At 42.2% G+C, this 23,109-nt stretch overlaps 1 protein-coding gene across 4 annotated transcripts in view; it reads right to left on the minus strand.

The window, feature by feature from the left end:
- The window catches only part of GRIA4 (glutamate ionotropic receptor AMPA type subunit 4), a 1,206,498-nt gene that overhangs the window by 50,454 nt on the left and 1,132,935 nt on the right, over positions 1–23,109 (minus strand). For all 4 annotated transcript variants that reach the window (XM_069640740.1, XM_069640738.1, XM_069640737.1 and 1 more), the window contains exon 13: positions 16,413–16,660. In XM_069640740.1, the coding sequence (XP_069496841.1) occupies positions 16,413–16,660 (248 nt within the window). The remainder of the gene's footprint in view (positions 1–16,412; positions 16,661–23,109) is intronic.

Raw genomic sequence — 23,109 nt, forward strand, 5'->3', positions numbered from 1 at the left:
AATGCTGCACGTTCATTCAAATATGCCTCTACAGCCACCTTTATAGCTGACATCTGTTCTTGTAATTCAAACTGACTAGTAGATTGCCTCCCCATTGGACATCTTACAATAGATTGACCATGTTTAGTATTCAAGGCAATATTCATCGGAATTTGTGAAGGATGAGAAGAGGCGGGGTTAGGCGGCAAATTCCTATTATCTGATTCATTAAATAAATCAATAATTTCTGACAGAGGAGCATGTTCAGTTGGTGCGTGGGGTGTCATTGGATTCACAACGGCTACTGAGCCCACACCAATGGAGACAGTGGATTTAGAGATGGGAGGTACTGGGATATTGTTTGGGACATAAAACATGCAAACTGGTGATGAGGTTTGCAAGACCACCTGACGTTGACTATTCATCATATCCTTCTTTTTAGGTCTAATTTTGGATTTTGCCTTTGTTAAGTGAGCGCTGCGGACTTTGGCTATTTTCTGCAAGTCAGCAAGTGAAACAAAGGCTGTCTGGTAATACCCGTATTTTTTTTTGCTATTTGCTTTGGACTCCTGTCGAGATTGATCCAAGAGTCATTTATAGACACACAGTCAGGGGCAGGAGATGTTACAGGGCGTATGATATTTTCGAAATAGGGTAATGCCGAATTAGGGACGGCAGGCTTCTTAGGCTCTTGTGTAATAATCATAGGCTGATCAGGACCTACAGCCATGTCAACCTTGCTAATACACTTTGGGAGCGATTGGATAGTATCTGATAAGCTTGCGATTCCTTTAGCCAGCTGCTGTATTTGAAAAGCTTGAGATGATGTTTTTTGATCAAGAGATTCAAACAGTTTATACAAACTTGGTAGTGTAGTATTTACGGCTGCTAACGTGATCTCAATTAGAGCCAAATTTTCTGTTGGGTTTGCAGAACTATTAATTGGTAGACAACGTCTGGGCATGGGTAATAAAAAGGAATCATGTATAGAATTAATAGTTGAGTCCATGATACCTTGATTTGCTGCCCCAGACGACAGGTCTTCATGGGATTTATTTATTTTTTCATCATTAACGTGTAAGGATATGTTAGACACATCAGAAAAATCCGGTAAGTCATGCCCTTGGCTAGACACCTCAAAAACTGTGGCTAACGGACACACCATTGGCAGAACATTTCTTACTTCTTGACATATCGACTCAGATTGCATGTTTGCTAATATGGTATTATCTGAGACGATAGGCAAACAATTAATAGGCTCAAGTCCTACAGGCATGCTTGATACAGTACTTACGGCATTAGCCTTGGGCGTTGTCAATGTGAGCAAGGGCGGCACATTAGAGATTTCCTCAGATATACATTCTTTACGTTTCGCACAGAAAGTGCGGATATCTCTTTTTTCAAGTGGTGTTCGAGGAATGGGAGTCAGGATAATAGACTTTTTAGAAATACGGGCTAATTTCCTTTGTTTTGGAGTTGTTAAGTCAGTGATTCCTGAAACGCTTATGCCGTTACCTGTATCCGGCATGTTTGTCTTTAGAGTATACGGACAAAAAAGCATGAATCAATGGTGGTTCTTTGTAATGAGTGCGTATAATATGGCTAACCAGGCAATCCCCGCAAGGCTTTGTGATTTGTTAGTCTCAACTTATTCGCAGTCTAAGACCATAAAGTTCAACACACAAATAGCCTTTCCTACTCCCTACTCGCAACGCCGCGCGAAGCGGCAAAGCGGGACTTAAACCGGGACTTACTCCGGTGCGCGCGCTGTTGCGGTTTTATAGCGCCGCCCACAAAAGTGCAAGCAAATCCTTCTGGAGGCTGTAGTATAAATGTCCAAAAGTTAAACGTAGATGCAGCAAACACAAAGAGTCCAAGTGAGCAGCAACAGCATGTAGCGGCAAAGCGGGACTTAAACCGGGACTTTGGAATATTCAAAATTCAGTCAGTGTACCCTTTTGATTCAAGTGAGACGGTGTGCTGTCACCAAGAGAATTGCATATTATTTGATTTAAATGAAAATGAAACAGAGAAGCAGCATATTGAAATGGAAGCGGATATTCCAAAATATTTAAAGGTGGCAACTCTACAAATTGATACAGCCACATGGTTAGAGGAAAGCATAGAAGTTCCTCCATTGGAGGATTTCCCAGAATTTTCAAAAATGGTAGAGGAAAAGATTCAGGCTGCAGATGCATGTACGAATGAAGAGGAAAGAAATGAGTTGAGGAAAATATTCATGGATTTTAAAGAGGTCTTTGCCAAATATGCATATGATTGTGGCTTAATTGATTTGCATGTTGCTACATTACCAGAAGGACATGGTAGGGAACCAGTGTTTGTGCATCAATATCGGTTGCCAGTAGCATGTTTCGAATCATTGTCTGAGATAATAAAAAATTTAGAATCCAGAGGAATTATTAGGCCCATTCACAGTACTTCAAACACTCCCATTTTGGGCGTGTTAAAACCAAATGGTCAATGGCGTTTGTGTGCAGACTTAATAGAATTAAACAAAAGAGTGCCTGTTTCCAGGTGGCCACTTGCATTTATCGATCAGGGTCTCGCACAGGTCCACGGGTCAATGGTGTTTACCACATTGGATCTTACAGCTGGATACTGGTGTGTGCCACTGGCTGAAGACATACCAAACGTGTTTGCATTTTCTTTTGATAAAACCCAATACACCTGGTCCCAAACACCCTTTGGGTATGTCAACAGTGAGAATGAATTTCGGATATTTTTGAGGAAGGCGCTCCCCGATGCAGCAGAAAGGGGAACCATAGTTTATGTAGATGATGTGCTGGTTAAAAATGAAAACTTGAAGAGTCATTTTAATGCTATTAGACATGTGCTTGGCTAATTACAGAAGGCAGGAGGCAAGGTATCTTTGCAGAAAGCACAATGGTGCAAAAAGAGAGTGAACTTCTTGGGTCATGAGGTGACTGAGCATGGGTTGAATCCACAAAAGAAAAAGGTGGAGGCAATATAGAAGTTGAAAGATCCTACTACTTGGAAGGATTGTTGAAGCAGGGTGTACACTGGAAATGGGAAAAAAAGCAATGTGAAGCAGTGGCTAAAGTGAAGGAATGTCTCATGAAGGCACTGTGTTTGGCCTATCCCAAGAACCAGGATGTCTTTGTAGAAATACGATTCACTGACCAATGCATGTCAGCTGTGTTATCTCAGAGGCATGATTCAAATCACAAAACTATTGCCTATGCGAGAAAGGCATTATCTCAGGTTGAAGCTAAATTTAGTGAATGTGAGAAAGCATTACTAACCACTGTCTGGGCATTGCAGCACTTCCATTCCATTATTCAAGGAGAAAAAGTAATTATTGAAACAAATCACCAACCTCAATTTTTGCAAAGAAAAAGAATTAGGTCAGGTAATTTGGCACAGTTCCGGATTACTTCCTGGATGTTGACATTGCAGGGATTCCCTGTAGAAGTAAAATATGGTCCAAATAATAAGAGCACAGTTGCTCAACAGCGGGCAGATCTGCATGAATGCGCAGCTATATGCATGCCTGATGAAACAGAAATAGAACCCAATTTGAATGACTTTGAGCAATCACCCCACAAAGCTTTCAATGAGGAGGTGTGTAGAGGTTTGCCAACAGTGTATGTGGATGGATGCGCATATCATAAGGAAAATAATGAAGAAAAACTACTTGTGGCAGGAATAGGAAATGTTTGGTTTAAATGTGACAACATACCAAGAGCGAACCTGAGAATTGGCGCTAGGAGTAACCAAATAGCAGAACTAGCTTCTATCTATAAGGCAATTGCTACTGCAGTTGAAAATAAATTCAAAGAGATAGTTTTGGTGACTGATTCTAATTATGCGCGAAATAGTTTTGTAGAGTATTTACCTGGCTGGAAGCCAAAAGGTATGCTCACATATAATAACAAGCCCCTTAAACATGGTAAAATGATTCAAGCCATAGACAAACTAGTATCAGAAAATAATTTAATAGTACACTGGATAAATGTCTGTGGCCATTTAAAGGCGCCAGGAGAGGACAAGGAGGGAAATGACAAAGCAGATCAGTTGGCCAAAATTGGTGCAGTCATGGGAGAGTTGTTTCCTATTAAACATCTACTGACTGAAATACAGGTAGATGCGATCACACGCTCCGAATCTCCAAAAGAAATCAAACAGCCTGTAGTGCAATGGAGTTATGATACTTCAGATGAGGATCTGATCGAAGCACATAAAGAAGACACAATTTTAGGCCTATTTTATAATCATTTGTTAGATGCAGAACAAAATCCTCTGTCTTAAAATGATTGCAAAGGAAAAGAAGAGTTGAGGGTGTTGTTAAAAAAACAAAGAGAGAATTAGGCTACAGGATGGTTTGATGATTAGGGAATCTATAACAGGTCAAATCCAATCGATGGTGCCTCTGTCATTTCGGGGACTGATGTTACTTCATGCACATGATGCAATAACTGCAGGACACAGGGGTTCACAAAAAAACTTTGGAAATCTTAAAAGACTACGCTTACTGGCCACATATGTCCCAAGATGTTGAACTATACTACAGAGGGTGTTTGGTATGTGCACAATTTCAACCTGCTTCACCTATGCATGGGGCTCCATTAATGAAAAGAGGTTTGACCCTTCCATGGTCAGATTTGCAAATCGGCCAGGGAAAATAAATATTTATTAACTGCTGTGTGTCTGAATGTATTCCTGCACTGGATTGCAGTGCGCAAACAGCAGCCACACTATTAGTGAATCATATATTTTCAGGATTTTGGTTACCTCAAAGAATAGAATCAGACCGAGGAAGTCATTTCACTAGTGCATTGATGTGTAAAGTTTGGCAGATATTGGGTGTAAAAAGGAAGCTGCATATTGCATATCGGCCATCTTTCTCATGTGAGGTGGAGAGAAGCAATAGGTCTATAGTAGACATACTAAGAACATTTGTAGCTGAGGCAGGATCTAGTTGGGATCTTCAGTTGCCTTTAGTATTAATGGCCATTAGATCGACTCCCACTAAGGCAACAGGTATTAGCCCTCATGATATATTGACAGTGAGAAAAATGGTACTGCCACAACATTTACTGTACAGGACTCATGAGCAAACACTTGTGAATGCCTCCACAATTCATGGATATGTGGAGGAACTGAGGAAGCACTTACAACATGCATTTGCGTTTGTGAAGAAAAATCTGAAGAGAGTTGCTGAATGTGCAAAACATATAATGATAGAAAGACATCTTTACGAGAATACAAGGTAGGTGATCAGGTGTATAAATACCACTTTGGGAAAAATAAACATTAAAACTCTAAATTTCTTGCGGCATGGCAAGGGCCATTTGAATTATAGTGAAAATCCCTTGTATGCTATATCATACTTACTCACTGTGTTATATGCACTATGAATCATTTCCTGTTTAATAATATCTCCTGCCAAACAGGCATGCTTACTTCAATTCCTCTCTTAGCTCTATTTTCACTGCATTTATTATTTCCATTCACCCAGTCTCAATCTCCTCAAGCCTTTTCACCTCGTGCCTTGGGTGGCATAGCTTAATCTGGTTTATATGTATGAAGTGCTCTGTGGTCACTTCGCCCTCCTTTTTGAGAATTTTATATACCACAGTGGAGACTTTGCCTATGCCCCCATTTGAAAAAGGCCTATGGCCGAAACACGTGTCATCTAAAAAGGCACACTCTATGAAGAATAGACAATAATGATTGATAGCAACCATTTTTCGGTGCTTGTCTTTAATAAGAGTATCATGAGGGTCACTAGTTTAAGCGGTCTTGGGTTTTTTACCGTTATACTCTTAAAAGACGCGACAACCTAATCACTGAGGCACTGAGATTGGAAGTTCGCTGTGCAGAAACAGTTGAGCGAAAAGACTTCTTTTGTTTTGTAAACAAAAGTAGTTCTCTACTTTAACATAGCAAGCAGAAAATTCTAACAATCACTATTTTGCCATTCTTGGACCCTGAAACAAATGCTAAACCTATTACTTCAGGTTGTATGCACTAGGTTAAAAAAAACCTTTGAATCCGAAATCAACAAATAAGATCCAATATTACTTGTAGCTTGTCCGAAATAACTGCGTCTCCATTGTACATTTTGGAACAGACTCTACCTTTGATTTTACTACAGAGTGTTTGATGTCCATCATAGACAGCATTGAACTATCACCTTGCCCGGGACTCTGTGTAATCCAATGACCCTGAAAGATTGCATGGACGAATCAATATAATTTTAACAGAGTTTGTAAATAATTCTCTTGCACAGGACCCAGTCCCTGATTCTTGGAAAATGGGGATTATACCACCTTAAAACAAACCCCTCTTAATGTTAGGTATCCATTTGGGTACATACCTATCACTAACACACTTGTTTAGCAAGAATCTTAGAGCAATTGGTCACCATTCAGATTCATGACTTCTTGGAAATCCATGATTGTTTGGGGGGTGAAGAATCAGTATCTTACCCCAGCAGAAGCATGAAATTGGCACTACTTGATGTCATAGAAAATCTATTCCAGTGTATGGATAAACATCAAAAGGGCCTGTTAGTCATAACTCTTGGTGGCATTCAACACGTGAACACCAAATCATCCAGGGTGGGCTGGCTTCAGTGCTTAGGGTGTGGAAGCCAGCCTTGAGGTGGTTTTCGCACTTTCCTATCAAACCACTCCACAAGCCTTACAGCAAATGGAATTTCCACCGTGAGCTGTCTATTTGTAGAGCTCCACAGTGGTCCATTGCCCCCCTACATTTGAATTTTATGTGAAACTGCTCCAGGGCCTCCTTGATATTCTAAAGGTGGGTTATCATTGTTATGCTGATGACACCCAAGGTATATTTAAAATAATCTGATAATAACTTTGTGGATAATTCTAAATTGAACAACATTTTTATCCGCATCAAGATAATAACTAAATATAATAATATATAATAATAATAATTTAGCATTTATATAGCGCTACAAACCCTCAGGCATCTGAGCGCTGTTTATTACCCATGGCGTGTGGTGCTCATTTATCCACCTCGGAATGATGAAAGGCTGAGTTGGGCCCTACAGGGATTCAAACCTGCGTTGGCAGCCTCTGCAAGATGTCAAAGCGAGCGCTCTACTCGCTGTGCTATTGGACGGCTGAGCCCATGATAATAAACACATCAATAAATATAACAAATTAGGCTCATTTACCTATTGTCTATAAGGTCAAAACTTTAGGAGTTCTGTTCATCCTCCATCGTCCAATGGCAGTTCAGGTACCACAGGGTAGAAGTCCCGCTACATATGACATATGTTTATTTTGGAAGATTTGCACCTTTTTTTCAGAGATATATCCAGGTCACATTGCTTGATCTATTATAGGTTAAAGAACTGATTATGGTAACACCTTGTATATGAGATGCAAAGAAAAATCGAATTAAAAAGATACCTGTGCTACACAATCAAAATGCATGAATGGTAGCAGATGCTCCCCTCTTTCCACATATTACTTCTATGTTAAAGATCTGTCATTGGCTCCAAATTCAAGGCAAACTTATTTGTAAAGAATCTTTGCTAATTTTTGAATGTCTCCATCAAACCCACCTACTTATCTGAAAACAAGAGACTATCCTTACTTTCCTTTAAGAACGTTTTGATCCACAGAGGAACATTTACTGACAACCCCTACATTTCAATTGAAATTGGTATGGGTACAGCTTTTTTCTGTCCAAGATGCTAGCATTTTAAGTAACTCTGTGTTTTAGCTGAGATCACAATTGCACCTAATTAAATTAAGTTTAGAAGGCAGAATCCAATCTATTTGGATTATATTTCGGTTTGTAAGTGATTGGCAGCTCTGTAATTTACTTTCCCATAATTTAGCATTGATATATTATTGTGCTTCAATATCTTCAGCAATTTAGAAATACAGACACAGCATACCATAACAGATGAGAACAGACCTTTTCTCAAATAGATTTTTCATCGGCACCCTTGCTCTAAAAAATTGACATTTTGCAATTTATTTCAAATTCTTGTTTCTATATTTTTTAGGGGTGAATCTAATTTTTTTAAATATCATTTTACCTTGCTCCTCCTTGTAATTCTTGTGGCCAGGATAAGTGGACCCACATATGTGTTGGTGGATAGAAGGGAAAATGAAATGGGTGGGTTGCTACTGCTTTGAATTTAGTTTTATCCATGACTTTAGATTATTGGTTTTGGCGCTTTGGTGGCGTAAGTGACCTAATCACTAAAACATTGGTACTGTAAATGTAAAAAAAGGAGAAAGGGCATTTCTGGAGCAGTGTATGACGTTGGCATGGCAACTTGCAGCACGTGGCGGTGAAATGGCCGAACAACCATCTGTGCCTTGACACTGTCGCTCACGTCCACCGGCCTGCTGCTGTTGCTGGGGAGCTATGCACACTCCGAAGTAGGAGCAAAATGACTGTACTTAACTATATGCCGGTTATTATTTTCAATTGTTTGTACCAATGCTTTTTGTCACTTAAACTCCTGTCGGACTACTGCAGCGGAGTGATCTGTTTTTGAGACAAAGCTGCAGCCATAGGCAAAGCAGTCACACTTGCTGTCCTCGCTGCTCTCTCTGCGGCACAGCAGTAGCACTGGCAGCTCACTGCAGGACCAGCAGAGTCCGACCACCAACCCTCTGAGAGGCCTCGCCGGACATCCTCTGCGGATGAGTGTTGGCGTCCCGATGTGCACATGTGGAGAGAGTGGTGATGCCAAAATCAGCATGGCATTGGGTGTCTATGCCTTGAAGCCGAAACCTTGGGGGGAAGCAGCCGCCATCTCCCAAACACCGGGGAAGTGCCAGCGGCAGAAGGGGAGGCAAGGAGCGAGCACATTCCAAGTGCCACGCTGACCAGTCTCGGGGTGCCACTGGGGGCTGTCTGTGATTGCCCAGCCAGACTGGCCCGAGCATAGTGGATCATGCACAATAGTAGTCTCCTTGTCACGAATTAAAGAGGACGAGAAGGACCGCTCATTGAGATTAATTGAACATTTTGAAAATGTTGCAGTCAGACAGCGCGTAGGGGAGGGATGTTCCCGGCTGCAGTGCATCACCCTTATTTGTTTAGAATAAAATTACCTGTTGTGCCACGCTCAAAGGCAAGGTGAAATTTCTACATATAGAGTTCTTCCTCCCCCAAGGCCCCTTCCTCCAACCCCATAACAATACCGGCAGGGTCGCTTACTTTTGAAATAAGAATCTTAATTGCGAATTTGAGTTTTTGGTACATTGATTCCTAGCGCGGAGCATGGGGCTCGCGGCCCACCTGAACCTGTGATATTGGGCATGCCACTATGCAACTCACCGTTACTCAGCCACAACTGTAATTACTCACAAGCAGGGTTTGACGTTTACAATTCAAGGATGGCATCCAATGTATTTACTGTGGTATATACAGAACTATTAAATGTTGGAGTTCGCACTGAGGCATAGTAGTTTTTCTGGTTACTGGACAGAGCTAAACTGGAAACAGTGAAAAAATATTCTTCTCTTTTACATTTGTACCACCTGGTGGGGTATGGTCAGTGTGAGATCAGTCCTCTCTTTTGGGGGAAGGGACCAGCATGGGACATGAAAGGTCCAGCTGTTGATCACGATTGCATTAACACAATTAAGAGTAGAATTTGACCAGCTTTCTTACTGGTGGTGGCAGCCAACTTCAGGTGGTTCTGGAATATGGTGGAGCATCTGCGCTGATGAGTCCTTTAGAGAGTGATGGGCGAGGCTGACACAGTATGCCCTTGCACTCCCAAATGGGGGGGACACTCCCCCACTGCCCCATAAGGTAGCAAACTGCAAGCATCTGCATAAAACACAGATTTATTTTAACTGGACCAGTTGCAGACTCGTCCACGTTGTTTACTCTGTAGTACCACCCCTAGTCTGTGAATATCTATTCTGGTGGGCTCCTAGGAGTGCGTCATACCCACATGGGGATGGCATCAACTGCCATCCAAGTTAACAGGATTTTGCTGGAAGGAGACTAGTAGATTATAATTAACAAGACGTCTCTAACCATAACGGTGGGATGAGGCTCGATGTGCAATGCTGATATGATATGAAAGGTTATTTATAATGTGCTTAATACCCAGAGGTTTCTAAGCACAGACCCGGGGATCGAACCTGTGTTGCTCTGTGTTGTCTTGCTTCCAAGGCAAGCATGTTGCCGCTGAGCTCTCCTCCCCAAGACATGTGAGTCTTGCATGCATTGAATGCTGCAGCCACACTGAAGAAAGCAGTCATGGAGGAAGGCCACAGGTTCACCCTCACTAGATCACCCGCTTGGTAATTGGTGGTATTTCATAGCCATTGGTAACTCATCACTGCTCCCCCTTACATCATGGTCCCCTTTGCATTGCAAAGTAGACCTGCAGGAGCCAGATTACAACCTGTGAATGGGGTGTGACGGGCAATGCTGTCAGATGTTTGCAGTTATTGATGGTTCATTTCCCCAGATCCCCTTTCTACTGGCATTTCCTTTACCGTGGGAATAATATTCACATAGATCTGCTGTTAATAGTAAATACACAGCAACAGCTCTCATATTTTCTACAACATGTGTGGTTCTCTCCACATTTGTCAGTAAGGAACTGTGAACTCCATTAGAGTGTATTCTACGGAGAGTGCTTATATTCTAATTCAGCTGCATTTTACACGTGTTTCAACAGCTTGCCCTGAGGTTTTTCGCTATAAAATAATAGCACAAATACCCGTTCTCTGAACGGGTTCTGCGGACAGAGATGACACCACTCTCATCAATTGTTGAAAATCAATGACCCTCTAGGTCGCTGTTCCGATTGGCTTATCGCTTGATGCACTTTGCACTCTGAAGTAAACTGCAGTGAGAAGGGGCGTGTGTGGCTGGCTGTCATACCCCGGAGCAGACGAGGGGGAGGCGAGAGATGGTGTGCTGTTGCATACTGGGGCCTATTGTGCTCTCTCCCCACCCCATGTCTCATTCCAGCATGATGCAGTTTGTTGCTGTGCATTGCGGTGTAAATATCCCAGAAACCGTGCATTCTAGTTTTGAGCACCGGTTCCTCAACGACCACATTGATGTTTCGCCAATTTCAGGCAACTGTCTCATGTGTGAAGGTGCTGAAATCTGGGGAAAGGGTTGGGGTGTCTAAATGTCATGTAGGCAGTAATGTCCGGAGGGTCCGGACAGGGAGCTATGCAAAATCTGGTGCAGATTGGTGAAACAGTGTGGAATTGTATAAGTAAAAAAGCTTTGCCATGCCACAAACAAACCCACACATTTTCACTTTTATAAATATAGATAGATGATACACATAATAATGTAAGCAAAGAGCACAGCAAGAACTGCATGTCCTTTAGTAAGTGACAGTCAAGTTCTTACCTGGTCCTCACATGGAGTAGTTGGCAGCACAATGGCTAAGACACACCTGTTTCGCTGGACTCAGGGCTACGAATCTCCTTCGGCAATTGTAGCTGCTATCATTTAAAGGGTTAAAACTGCCGTTTCCGTTCAGTGTCAATCATTCAATTTTAATCCGAGATTGGCGGCATTGGTTTCACTTTAACATAACATAACAAAACATTATATAACATATGACAATACAGGACACTGTTGTACGAGAGAGACACTTTTAAATTAGCCTGCCATATGTCGTCTGAATACCTTGCTCTGTGGATATCTGTGATAAAGTACACATTAACTGCAATCACACTATTGCCTCGTTGTAAGGCATGTGCTTCTTAAATGTTGTTTGTCCATAATGCTGAATGGTGACATCCATAAAATCACCAAATTGCTCTATTTGTCATACAATTTGAGTTTGTGATCTCACCTGCAATGATCAACCTGCCATCTGTCTATTTCTACCAGTGCATTGTGCAGGTGTATTTCCCTCATTTGCCTTGGTTGCTTCCCACTGAGGTGAGGGAAACTGTCCCTCCCCCAGCATACGCCCAGTTACTGTATATACAGCAGGAGATGTGCTCCTCAATGTAGGGATATGCCCAGATTGTCTGGGGATGCTTGTGGGCCCCTGCAGATGGGATGCGACGTAACAGTTTGGGCGGCACTGCCCCTTTTGGGGTGGGACCAAGCCTGATTTGCATATGGTCTTTCTACTGTTGTATTGGCTTAGCAGGCGAAGAACGGTGGTCTGAAGAATTTCCCAGAGAAATGCCAGAGGTTAAGATTAATTCTAAGCCTTGCAGCCATCAGGATACAGAATATAGACCAGGCTATGCATGGGCAACACAATTTGATTGTCCACCCCCAACTCTTCTTGCACCGACAAATGTTCAGGAGATGTGGCTGACAGATGCTCAGCATGCACAGGGTGTGCGCTAAGTCTGAACCCACGTGCATTGCTGCGAGAGCTCTAGCACAGCAGTCAGCAGTGTGGCCAGAGCCGTGCTGCTGGGCTCTGTGTGATAGCACTATATACCAGGTCTTGGAGGGAGCCTTTGGTAAAACACCAGGGTAGGTGCAGTTCCCACTGTGCACACCATGGGGGTGGGAGGTTCTCAGGCATCTATCAGAAGCAGTTGGGGTTGGGGGCTCTGGCACACTATTACGGAGGGACACCCAAAAAGGCTCCTGATTGGTCATGCCTTCTATAATGCAGCGAGTGTCTCGAACCTGCACCAGGCACAGGCCTTTTCCACCAATTGAGGGATCTGGCCCATCTGTTTTATCACCATAAATATTTGTGTACTGCATGGGTGCACATTATGTCAGCTCTTAAAGAGCTTCTTTCCTGTCTAATAATGGCATAAAGTGCCATCTTAGTGAACAGAATTAGGAGAGAATTAGCTGCATGAGTGACCATAACAGTATTCCTCAGGGAGTGCAACTGCATGAGATCAGACCCGATCAGGCTAATAGGCAGGTTCCGCCACACATGCTTTGTCATGGGAGTTATCCCCAAGTCTATTTTTGGATGTCTAAACATACATACATGCATACACACATGAAGTTGGCAAACAACACCTTGCATGAATCCTGTTATTATGTATGCTCACCTATTAAAATAATAGTGCTTTTTGAAGAGAACATTTGAAAACAGCTGGGAGGCTGGAACTTGCTGGAGCGCAAAGAAGCCCATCACAGGAAAACATTTACAAAGGTTCAATGTTGAAATAGGGTCAGTTCTTCATTTCCAAACAGGACAGCAAAAAAGGAATCATAAGTATCAAGAGCAATGAAATTCTCTGTGCAAAGCATTATCATCCCATAATACCCCTGGAATTGACACCCACCTTTAGTTTAGATGGAAAACCGCAATGGAGGGCATTATCAAATGATAGTTCCTTTGTGCAGAAGACATCATCGCTCAGGAAAAAAATGGTCTGATACAGGTTGGACCTCAGAGAAGAGTAACAATGATGATATGGATGGATGGTCTCAAACCTAAGACTTAACTAACTTATTTTCAAGGCTGAAATTGTATGCACCTTTTAGCTACTGTTTCCCTTTAACTTTCCAAAAATCACTGAACGCTACAGAACAACAGACCCTATGATTTGTTCCACCATGGGATAGTGAAAAAGAAATGGAATCCTACTAGGGGCTATGCTCAATTATTTCTGGCATTCTGGGGGTGGACACTTTAATGGCAACATTGGTCCTCACTACCTCAAGTGTAGTAACATACCACAGGGGGGGGGGGCTTACTAGCAGTTGCCTCCTGACAGCGGGTAACCACTCTGACTAGTTGTGGAATAATCATCTATTACAAAGTAGTAATTCGATAGTGACGGAGATGGCCGATTGTCTCCACCACCACTGTGTTCAGAAATCTGACCAGATACCCAGTGGAGGCTGTGGGTGCATTGCATGTAATGCGACCAGGAAATCGCTGGTATTACCCTGTATGGGCGCTGTAAAATCCGTCAGTGTTTGGGGAGCGAAACCCAGGAGTTACACCAAACCCTGGAAAGAGAAATCAGAAGGCACAAAGCCCCCTCTCCACACTGTACTGATTCTGATGGCTGCTCCCAGTGAGCATCAGGCCAACATGAAAACACTAAGCAGGGGAAAAGCAGAGTGTTGTGCAATTTCGGAAAGCAAAGAGGAACTATTTTGTGTGATACCTCTCAACCCGAGAAAGTAAAAAAATCCTCCAATGCAGAGAGCATTCTTTTCATTTTCTTTCTATGATGTGGCCCAGCATTCTTTGATATTATTGTACCTTAGCAGGTGTTCTCTAGTGCGCAAAACAACCGTTTGAAACACGTTTGTATGAATGCAGTTAATTTGCTGGCTCTTCCTATGATTCCCGCTCTCAACTAGGCATTGGCAAATGCAATTCACCAAGATTTGCCCATGGGCATCTCAGAGATGCTCCATAAAGCCTCAGATGAGCTCTAGTTTTAAACTTTGGAAATCAAGTATGAGGTAGAAGGAGCAAATCTGAGATGCCTGGGCCATCTTCTGATTTACTCCAGTGCAAATATTGACAAGCACAATATATGCATGCAATTTCTCAAGCAGGCAGTGGAATGCCTTAATTGCTATATTATTTACTGGCTTGTACTCATACATTTGAAACAGAAAATAATGAGAGTATGCATACATATGCAATATATTGCCCTTTGCCCTACCCCTTGCTCTCTCTTCCTCCCCCCCTCCCTAGTTTACCCCTTTTCCCCTTTTTTCACTTTCTCCTCAATAATAATAGGGGTTAAATAAAATACAGGGAAATGAAGAGGATGGTGGCAGTATAGGGCAAAGTAAGACATTTGGGTGGAACTATCCCACCCAACCCCCTCCCCCACTTTGTGGAAAAGTCAAACATTTTGCTCATTTTTCAGGGAGTCACATACATGAGCAATTCGCATTTGTCAAAAACTACCTTAACTCCAGAGAGCATAGTTAATGAATGCGTACTCCTGGTACACTTCATGTACATGCAATTAAATATATTTTTAGGAATCAAAAATCGAAAATGTACTCCAGACTCCCTAAATTTGACAACATAAAAAAGAAAAGAAGAGAGCCTGAATGCTGGATGCCTTTCCCCATCATTTCACCGTGAGGAAAGGCAGAGTGTATCTTTCATCTCTGCAGGCCAGCACTCCAAATACTTAATGTATTTCAAAATTCCCCTCAGAGGCCCTAGCAAAATAGCCTTTGCCCATCATTCCTCGCTGCGTTAGCTGATGAGGACCTGCCATTTAAGGAGGAGCTGTTTGCTTGCAAAATGTTGCATGACAGGCAAACATCTGCATTTTCTGGCAGATTTCATTTGGCTGTTCAATTTTGTTAATTCATGAATATGATTTGAAATATATATATATATATATATATATATATATATATATATATATATATATATATATATATATATATATATATTAACAAGGGCTTGGCCTGGGGGGCTATGGAGTGCTCTTGAATAAACAAAAGTCGGCTTAAAGGGAAAGTGGTGTGACAAGAGCCAGATGAGACTGCCAGGCTTGCTGAGGGATTAAGGAGAGGGACTGTGGTCATGAAAGCCTTGAGTATGTGAGTTGTCAGGGCCCTTTAAGAGGCACAGAGGGAGGAGTGAGTCTGGTGGAGAGCTAAGATTGTTTCATACACCCTTATGCCAAAACCAACAACCGTGATTCATTAAAAAAACATAGCTCGGAGCTTTAGCTCTATATATTTATGTTTGTCAAAGGATTTGTAGAGCGTGCCGTACAACCGCAAGAGGATTTTGTTGTGCTGAAAGAAAATGGTGGAAGAACATAATAGGAGATGGGCGTGGACAAAGCTAAGTGATAAGAGACAGTACACCAGGTGGCCAGGAATTGTCCTGATGGGTAGAGGGCTAGAGTTCCAGAAATGGGCAGCTCAGAGAAGTCAAGGCTAACAGAACCTTGCCTTGCTGTGCAATGGGATGACAGGAAGTGAGGAGTAGGAAAACCAGGCCTGGATAGTGTTCTCACAAGAACATAGAGTTTACATTTGTAGATTAAGAAAGGGGGGCTTGTTGGTGGAATTCTTGGTAGGCGATGCAGACGGGCTTTAACTGGATTATTTTGCAAATTGAAAAGAAAGTGGAGAGAGGTGCCAGCCGGTGTGATATGACTGAATTGCATGGTTTTACAGGGAGACAGGGATTGCAGGGCAGGGAGCTGGGGACCATCTTGTAAATGTAAACTGTAACTCAGGAAGCTGTAACCCTAGACAATGTTTAAATTAGACTGTTTTTAAAGTTTAATCTGCAAATGTTCCACTAGATTGTTGTTTATATGGCCTTACACAGACACTTAACTAGCACTGACTCTCTTTTCTCACATGTTACCTGCTCAATGCTTGCGAGAATGAAATGGAAGAAAAGTAAAAAGGAACATACCATGTTCAAACACAACATAAAAGACTTCTATAAGGGACATCAGGGAAGGTGGAATACTATAACAACACATTTTATATTGTTATACTATTCCACCCACCTTAATGACGAGTGCTTAGGTGTTGCGACCCCGTAGCCTTTGGAGTCGAGGTTTCCTCCAACTTTCATGGTGTCGCACGGCTTCCTCTGCTCGATGTACTCGTTCATTGTCGACTCCAACAGGAAGGCAAACTTCCCCTTGGACTTGCGGACCCGGGCTACACCTTCCGCAGTGGTTTTAGTGAACACTGATGGCTCAGCTGTATTCATGTATGACCACATCTTTTCATACACTGCTATTTTCGATCGCTGGAAAAAAATGTAAACAAAGAAAAGAGAATGTCAGTAGTAATTATGCATACATGTGATAAATAGACTCTTGCATAAACATTACTCGAAGTGAAGACATGACAACTTGGTTTGAAGACTTTTCAATGAAAACCTGTGAACCTGTAGTACCCTTCTTTGCCATGGTAACATTTAGATCATTGATTGCATCATACAGGAGGTTTCTTGCACACAAAGTTGCAAAAGGGTTATTAAAAAAGTAATTTAATGTTTTTTCGACTCTCGTCATGTACAAGATGTTGCTAAAACTAGTAGAAAATGTGCCTCCTTCCATCTTCGTTCAGTGAATGCAAATACGGTGTTCAACATTCCTCCTAAATTCTTTATTTAAATTAGACCTTCCATGCTTCCAAAAAGACAAAAACCATCCCAGAATTCACCGGTTAATCCTCCATGGGACCTTTTATAAATTGCGTTGATAGTGGAGAGAAGAACTTGTCCTCAAAGTAATAATGTGGCGTTCATCCCCCATTCTAGGGGCTGGAACGGGAGATAATGGCCCGGCAGCCTGAGTTATCGGCCTTAGTGAAGCAAGGGCTGATAAAAGGGATCTGGGTTGTTAACCCCCATTCCAGACCCTGGAGCGGGAAATGAAAGCCTTTAGCACAGCGGATTGCCAATGCAGGAACCTGGGGTGCTTTAAAAAAGTATTTTCCCTCCTAAAACACATGCATCAACCACATGATGTTAGGGAATGAGGCCACAAACCAAACATGAAACTGTTGTTTATATCCATAAATATAGGGTCACTGACTTTCATTGTAAATGTCTTTTTATCCAATAACTTTGAGATCATAATAGTTACAGATTTGTGGCTGGTGTAATTTTAATGGTAATCTCAAGGCGATTATGTTGCGATTTCTGGGACTCAAGTTATAAGTGAAAAGGTGTTTCTAGCTGCCCCACAAATTGTAGAAAACTGAAATTTGGTTCAGTTGGTTGAGCTAATGAGTTGTTAAACTTGCCAAAAAAAATGAAATTGAATGCAGGGAGATCTGCTTGCCTTAATATTCTTCCCTTAATAGTGGGTGGGGGCCAAATTGTATAGACCTTTGGCACATTTGACTGAAGATTAATTTAATTAATTCTCTAATAGATTGCTGCAGGAGGGGTTCTGGGGGTGTTCAAAACATCCAACCTTCTTCCTAGCGGGTAAATACAATATAATAATTTAAAGTAATTGGGGTGCCTTGACTTTTCCTGTTAAACACTGACTTCTCTAACGGAAAGGGGTGTCCTCCCCTAAAACAAAAGGGCCAATTGATATCCCTTCCCAAAATTTGTTTTTAAACAAAAGATATACTTGTCACAAAAACAGAATTGATAACTAAGATCCTTCCCAACCCCTGCCTTTCAAACAAAGAAAGATACTTATCCCTAAAATGAAATTCCCAACTGAAACCCCTTCCCAAAACTTGCTTTTAAATAAAAGGTATACACAACCGACATCAAAAATCCCAATTGTCACCACTCCTTAAACATTGTATGAAACAAAAGGGGTGCCCTTGGACCCAAATGAATCACCTAACCTTTCCCCACTCCCTACATCTGGCCTTTAAACAGAGGGGTGTTGCATATCACTGCTGCACAGGTTTTGGGTTTTCGTGCTGGGGAGATCTGTTTTGCAAAGTGAAACTAGTGTAATTTTCAGCGAAAAATATACACTCTCTTCTGAGAGTAAGTGACCCTAATAGCAGAAGGATTTTCCACTGATTTTGGGTGAAAGGGAAACTGGGGCTATTTGCCTCATGCATTTGTTCAGACCTATGTTTCCATAACTGCAAGCAATATCAAGCGGGCAGAGAAATTAATCTAACAAACGTTGCTGTAAGATTGCTTTGACAATCAAAATGTGTAGGTAATTTAAAGGTATTCCCTTATAAAGAAGTGCTGATGTTTATGCTCTAGACATGTTACTAAGTATTTTTAAATGTGACAAAATGGGTTCATGGGACAAGAGGGTTGAACTGGTTATTTAGCCTGTGTTCCATGTTTGTGAGACAAAAGTAAATGCAGAAGAAGTGCGTTTAAAAGTAATATCCAAAAAGTGTGTTTTGTAATTGAAGCTTTGTTTTCTGCCACAGTGAAGGTAGCGTGTGTAAGGAAGTCAAATTATTATTCATTGTGCTTATAACTTGAATAAATATATATATTCTTTCTATACCCCGCCTGGTTCTTGGCTCACTTTTGGCACAGGTGGGAGGGGGAGATTTATGTGGCTCTATATGAGACGTCAATGGGGCCAGTGCTAAAACAAAACGCAAGCAAATTGTTGTGGGTCTCCTTGATTGGGGTGGGGGGGAAGAAACTCCCCAGGTTAAGGGTGGTCTCTCAATCTATCGCCACAGTGCAGAAATGTACGTACAGCAGCCTACGCTATGGCAAGACCAATAATTCTCTGCGCATGGTGGGAATTAACTCACACTGCGCTGAGGCACTAGATTACCACCAAAGCCAAATAAAGCACCTTTGTAAAAGCAGATCTGAAGACAAAAGCCACATGAAAAGAATCTACAAAGCTGCAATCCAAAGCCAAACCCTTTTATGTTTCACAAAAACACACTGGATTAGTGTCTCATGTCCCCTCATATTTTATCTCCTGCATTAAGTGCTGCAGCCGGTATCATAAGTCAGTGATAGAAGCAAACCTGCCAGCACCCCCAGAGACCCTTGCACGGTCAATAGCGCCTTTTGTTTGGAGGCTCGAGGATGGATCAGCGGAGCCATGTTGTTCTAATTATCTTTGGTGTCCTCGTTCCCTCAGGAGCAAGTAATCATGATTATAGCACACAGCTCCCTTGCCCATTGGGCCAAGATCAATAAACACCAAGCGAATTAAAACGATTACAAATTCAGCCCTGTGGCACCATAGATAGCATTACACAGTCATGAATGGTGTAGAATTTGGAGATTACATGTTAAAAAAAAAATTAAAATAAGAAAAGGTGGGACAAATATGCGTGTTGGACCAAAAACAAGTGAAAATATTTCATTTACATACTGTAGCAACACAAATTTTTCTGCAGAGACAATAGCAAGTGGCAGAGATGGGATCCCATTGGAGGGAATTGTGATTCTTCAGTAAATTAGTCTTCCCTGTTGCAATAATGGTGCTGCGACTGGTTATGAGATGTGCAGAGTCTTTTGGAAAGTAAAAAGTAATTGATGGGGAATGGGTTATGCCCTGTTCTGCTTGCTCCCTCCCCTGTTCTTCTCCCGTGGACTGTTACGTACAATGCGTGATCAGCTAGGGCTCAGCCACCTTCTCAAAATGGCCAACATACTTGCCAACATTCTGTGACCAAAAAGATGTAGGATTTTCAAGTTTCAAAAATAATAATTTGCATAACAATGACATCACAGGAAAATGCAATACATACATTGTTGGCACCATTGAAGCATTCTAAAATACACACCCCATCAAACAGCACAACATGGAAAGATGTTCAAATGTTAAAAATGTATAATTCTGAATGGCAAGTTAACACCAAATTTAATTACACAGAAGGTAATCACAGAGAGCTGGTAGGCAAAGTTTGCCACTGCTCTGTAGCAGCAGCCTGGGCAATACATTTGTATTCCTGCAGTGCAAGCTGAACACTGAATGACATGCAGACTGATACCCCCCTCAGTCTGATAGGCTGATACTGTGTGATGGTGTTATGCTCTGCCACTTGCCTTCACTGGTGGTTCACCTAAGGGTAGTGGATTGGTCTGAGCCTAATCAAAGTAATCACCTACTAGCCCACTACACAGAAAATGTATATGTTGCATGCTTTGTCCTGGAGTCTGCCTTAGAGTCACATAAATCACCTGCCACTGTAAAAAGCAGTAGGACCTGTCATCCAAATCTGTAGGCGGTAGGACTGGTTAAAAAGCAGTAGCCTACTGCCTAAATCTGTAGGGTTGGCAAGTATGGAGTTTCCTCGCACCTACTGTGACAAGGCATAACAATACGCTTGGACAAAGAGGGCATCTTGTGTATAGAACGGCCGTGCTGTTCTTCTACCGAGTGATAAAGTTACCTCAGACTTCAAGTAAAAAGGGTCAGGTACCAGGGCACACTGTTGCATTCACATTATGCTGCATAAATGGTGGATGCTTGGCTGCAGTCAACCCACGTGAGACAGATGTCAGCACAGGATAGGTGCATTCAGTGTGATCAGACTTACTAGCACCTTGATAGCACACCTTAACACTTCTGTTTTTGAGAAGACTTAAAATAAAGTTTCAGACTCTTTTGGACACACCCTGCTGGATAAACTGGTTGAAAATATCTTGACATAGTCACCTACTTCAGAATTAAGGGAGGTGCTGCACGGATTTCTTAGTGGGTTGTAGTAAGAATATTTGGTATTTTCTGTATCACTGCATACCAGTGTGAACTGTTTCAGAGCGCAGCGTAACAGGTAGTGACCCTTATCACTATTGTGACCCACATGTGCGGTGCTGAATTTGCAACCTGAAAGCGCTGACAGGGAGGGTTTTGAACCCTTTTCCGTGTGGTATCGCCTTCTCTTCAGTGGAGAAATTTGCTACCAGTGGAGAAGTTTCTAGTCAGCGGGTGGCATGTGTGTCCGACTCAAGGAGCGCTCGCTCACCAGAAGGAGGAGCAGAAGTTAACCTTGCGCCTGGTAAGCACTGAGAATGGCGCCCCCTGTGGCAACCGCATCCTTCTCAAATAATGAGCTATTAAAAGACTTGAATCGACCCGAGAAGGTGCTCGATAGTGTAGAAACCCCCCTCAGATATATGCTATATCCATGTTTCTTTTCAATGTAGTGTGCCGCCCGGCTTAAACATACATTTTCTAACATACTTTTGTAGTCGAAACCCAAAATCGTATCATGTTTCGAAAATGCAGCATTGACTCTACTGGCTACGTTTGTCTGTAAGAATGTATTGATTTTATACAAAGCTGTCTACGTCTGTGTCCACTGTATCAAAAATATAAATTCAAGACTTATCACAGATCCACAATCCGTCTTGTTTTTTAATGGCCAATATGTTGCCAGCATTGGGCCATGGAGAAACAGAAGTTCAGCGGGAGCAGTAATTAAGAAATGTGAAATGCTTGGCTGCTTTCATGCAGGAGGAACAGCTGTGTTTGAGTGAATCCCTGAAGCTCTGGGCGGTTGTGTAGGATACTATTGATTTGCTTTTCCTCTTCTGCAATGACGTGCTAGGCTGAAAACGATCATTTCTACGATTGCCCAGAACAACACTGGTGCTTATGATTGATTCAGAACCTTCTAGCCATCAACCTCGAGTGGTATCCAATGATAATGTCGCCTGACAAAAGGTCACCAAGGGGTGACATTTCCCAAATGTGCAATCCCATGGAAATCAAGCACTTTGTGCAAATATTCTACGACTGGAGTTAGAATAGAACTTTTAACTCGTCCTGGAATATGTGGGAGAAGGCATCTAGGGGTGCAGGGAAAAAAGTTACCTACCTGGCGACTTTGTCCCAGGGGACATTATCACATGGAACCCTTTGAGTGAGTCAATAGTCACACTTTGTCAAACAGGTATGCTCAGATGTGGGTCCCATGCTTAATCTCACTGATGATGCCCCATAAGGCTATTGGGTTGCTTGTGGTTCTATGCAGACGGTACACAACCTAGAAGTGTGGGCTCGAAGGTTCCTTTTGTGTCTAGACCAGGCCTGATTTGCAAATGATTTTTCCCCCTCCTCCAAAGGCACATCAGGTTGAAACTGATGGTCTGACGGGTTTGCTAGAACAGTGTCAAGGTCTGTGATTGAGTCAAATCCTCCCATGCTCTGCACTGTTATATAAAACGAAGCCACACAGAGACTAAACTTGTGTTTTCTTTTTTTTGGGGGGGCTTCACCAAATCTTTTTAATCTTAAGGTACACAAAACCAACATTTAACAGTCTTCAAATGCACTCATTTCTCCTCATCAGGATTTGTGCATGTTAACAAATGCTGGCATCAAAGAAACTCCCACACATCTGCATACCTTTTGTTATAGTGGGTTGCATGATCTACTTTGCGTGACTGGTTATCATCTGCATTGCGATGTGAAGACAGCCCCCTGTACCCATATGGCAGAGGTTTCCAAAGTGGCAGAGGAGGGCCCATGGGGTTTATAAACATTAAGGAGGAGAGGCGGCTAATGCTAAGAGTATTCCTTAAAGGTGACAGGATCAAGTTCATTGTACTGAAACCCCTTTCACAGTCACTAGATGTCACTGGCAGAGTCTTTAATGCCATCATGATGGGTTGCAGCTGTTTGGGAACTTCATCGCCACCATTGTCAATGTAGTCCCAGAAACCTTCACCAATAGATGTGTAATTCAGTGATTTCCAGTTTATGTTTGCCCTCAAGCCACGGACTGTCAATGTTGCTGGGCCACTTCTGAGAATTCCGAACATCTATCTGG

The sequence above is a fragment of the Ambystoma mexicanum genome, chromosome 7q, assembly GCF_040938575.1.
Source record: "Ambystoma mexicanum isolate Mex_15411 chromosome 7q, UKY_AmexF1_1, whole genome shotgun sequence".
NCBI lineage: Eukaryota > Metazoa > Chordata > Amphibia > Caudata > Ambystomatidae > Ambystoma > Ambystoma mexicanum.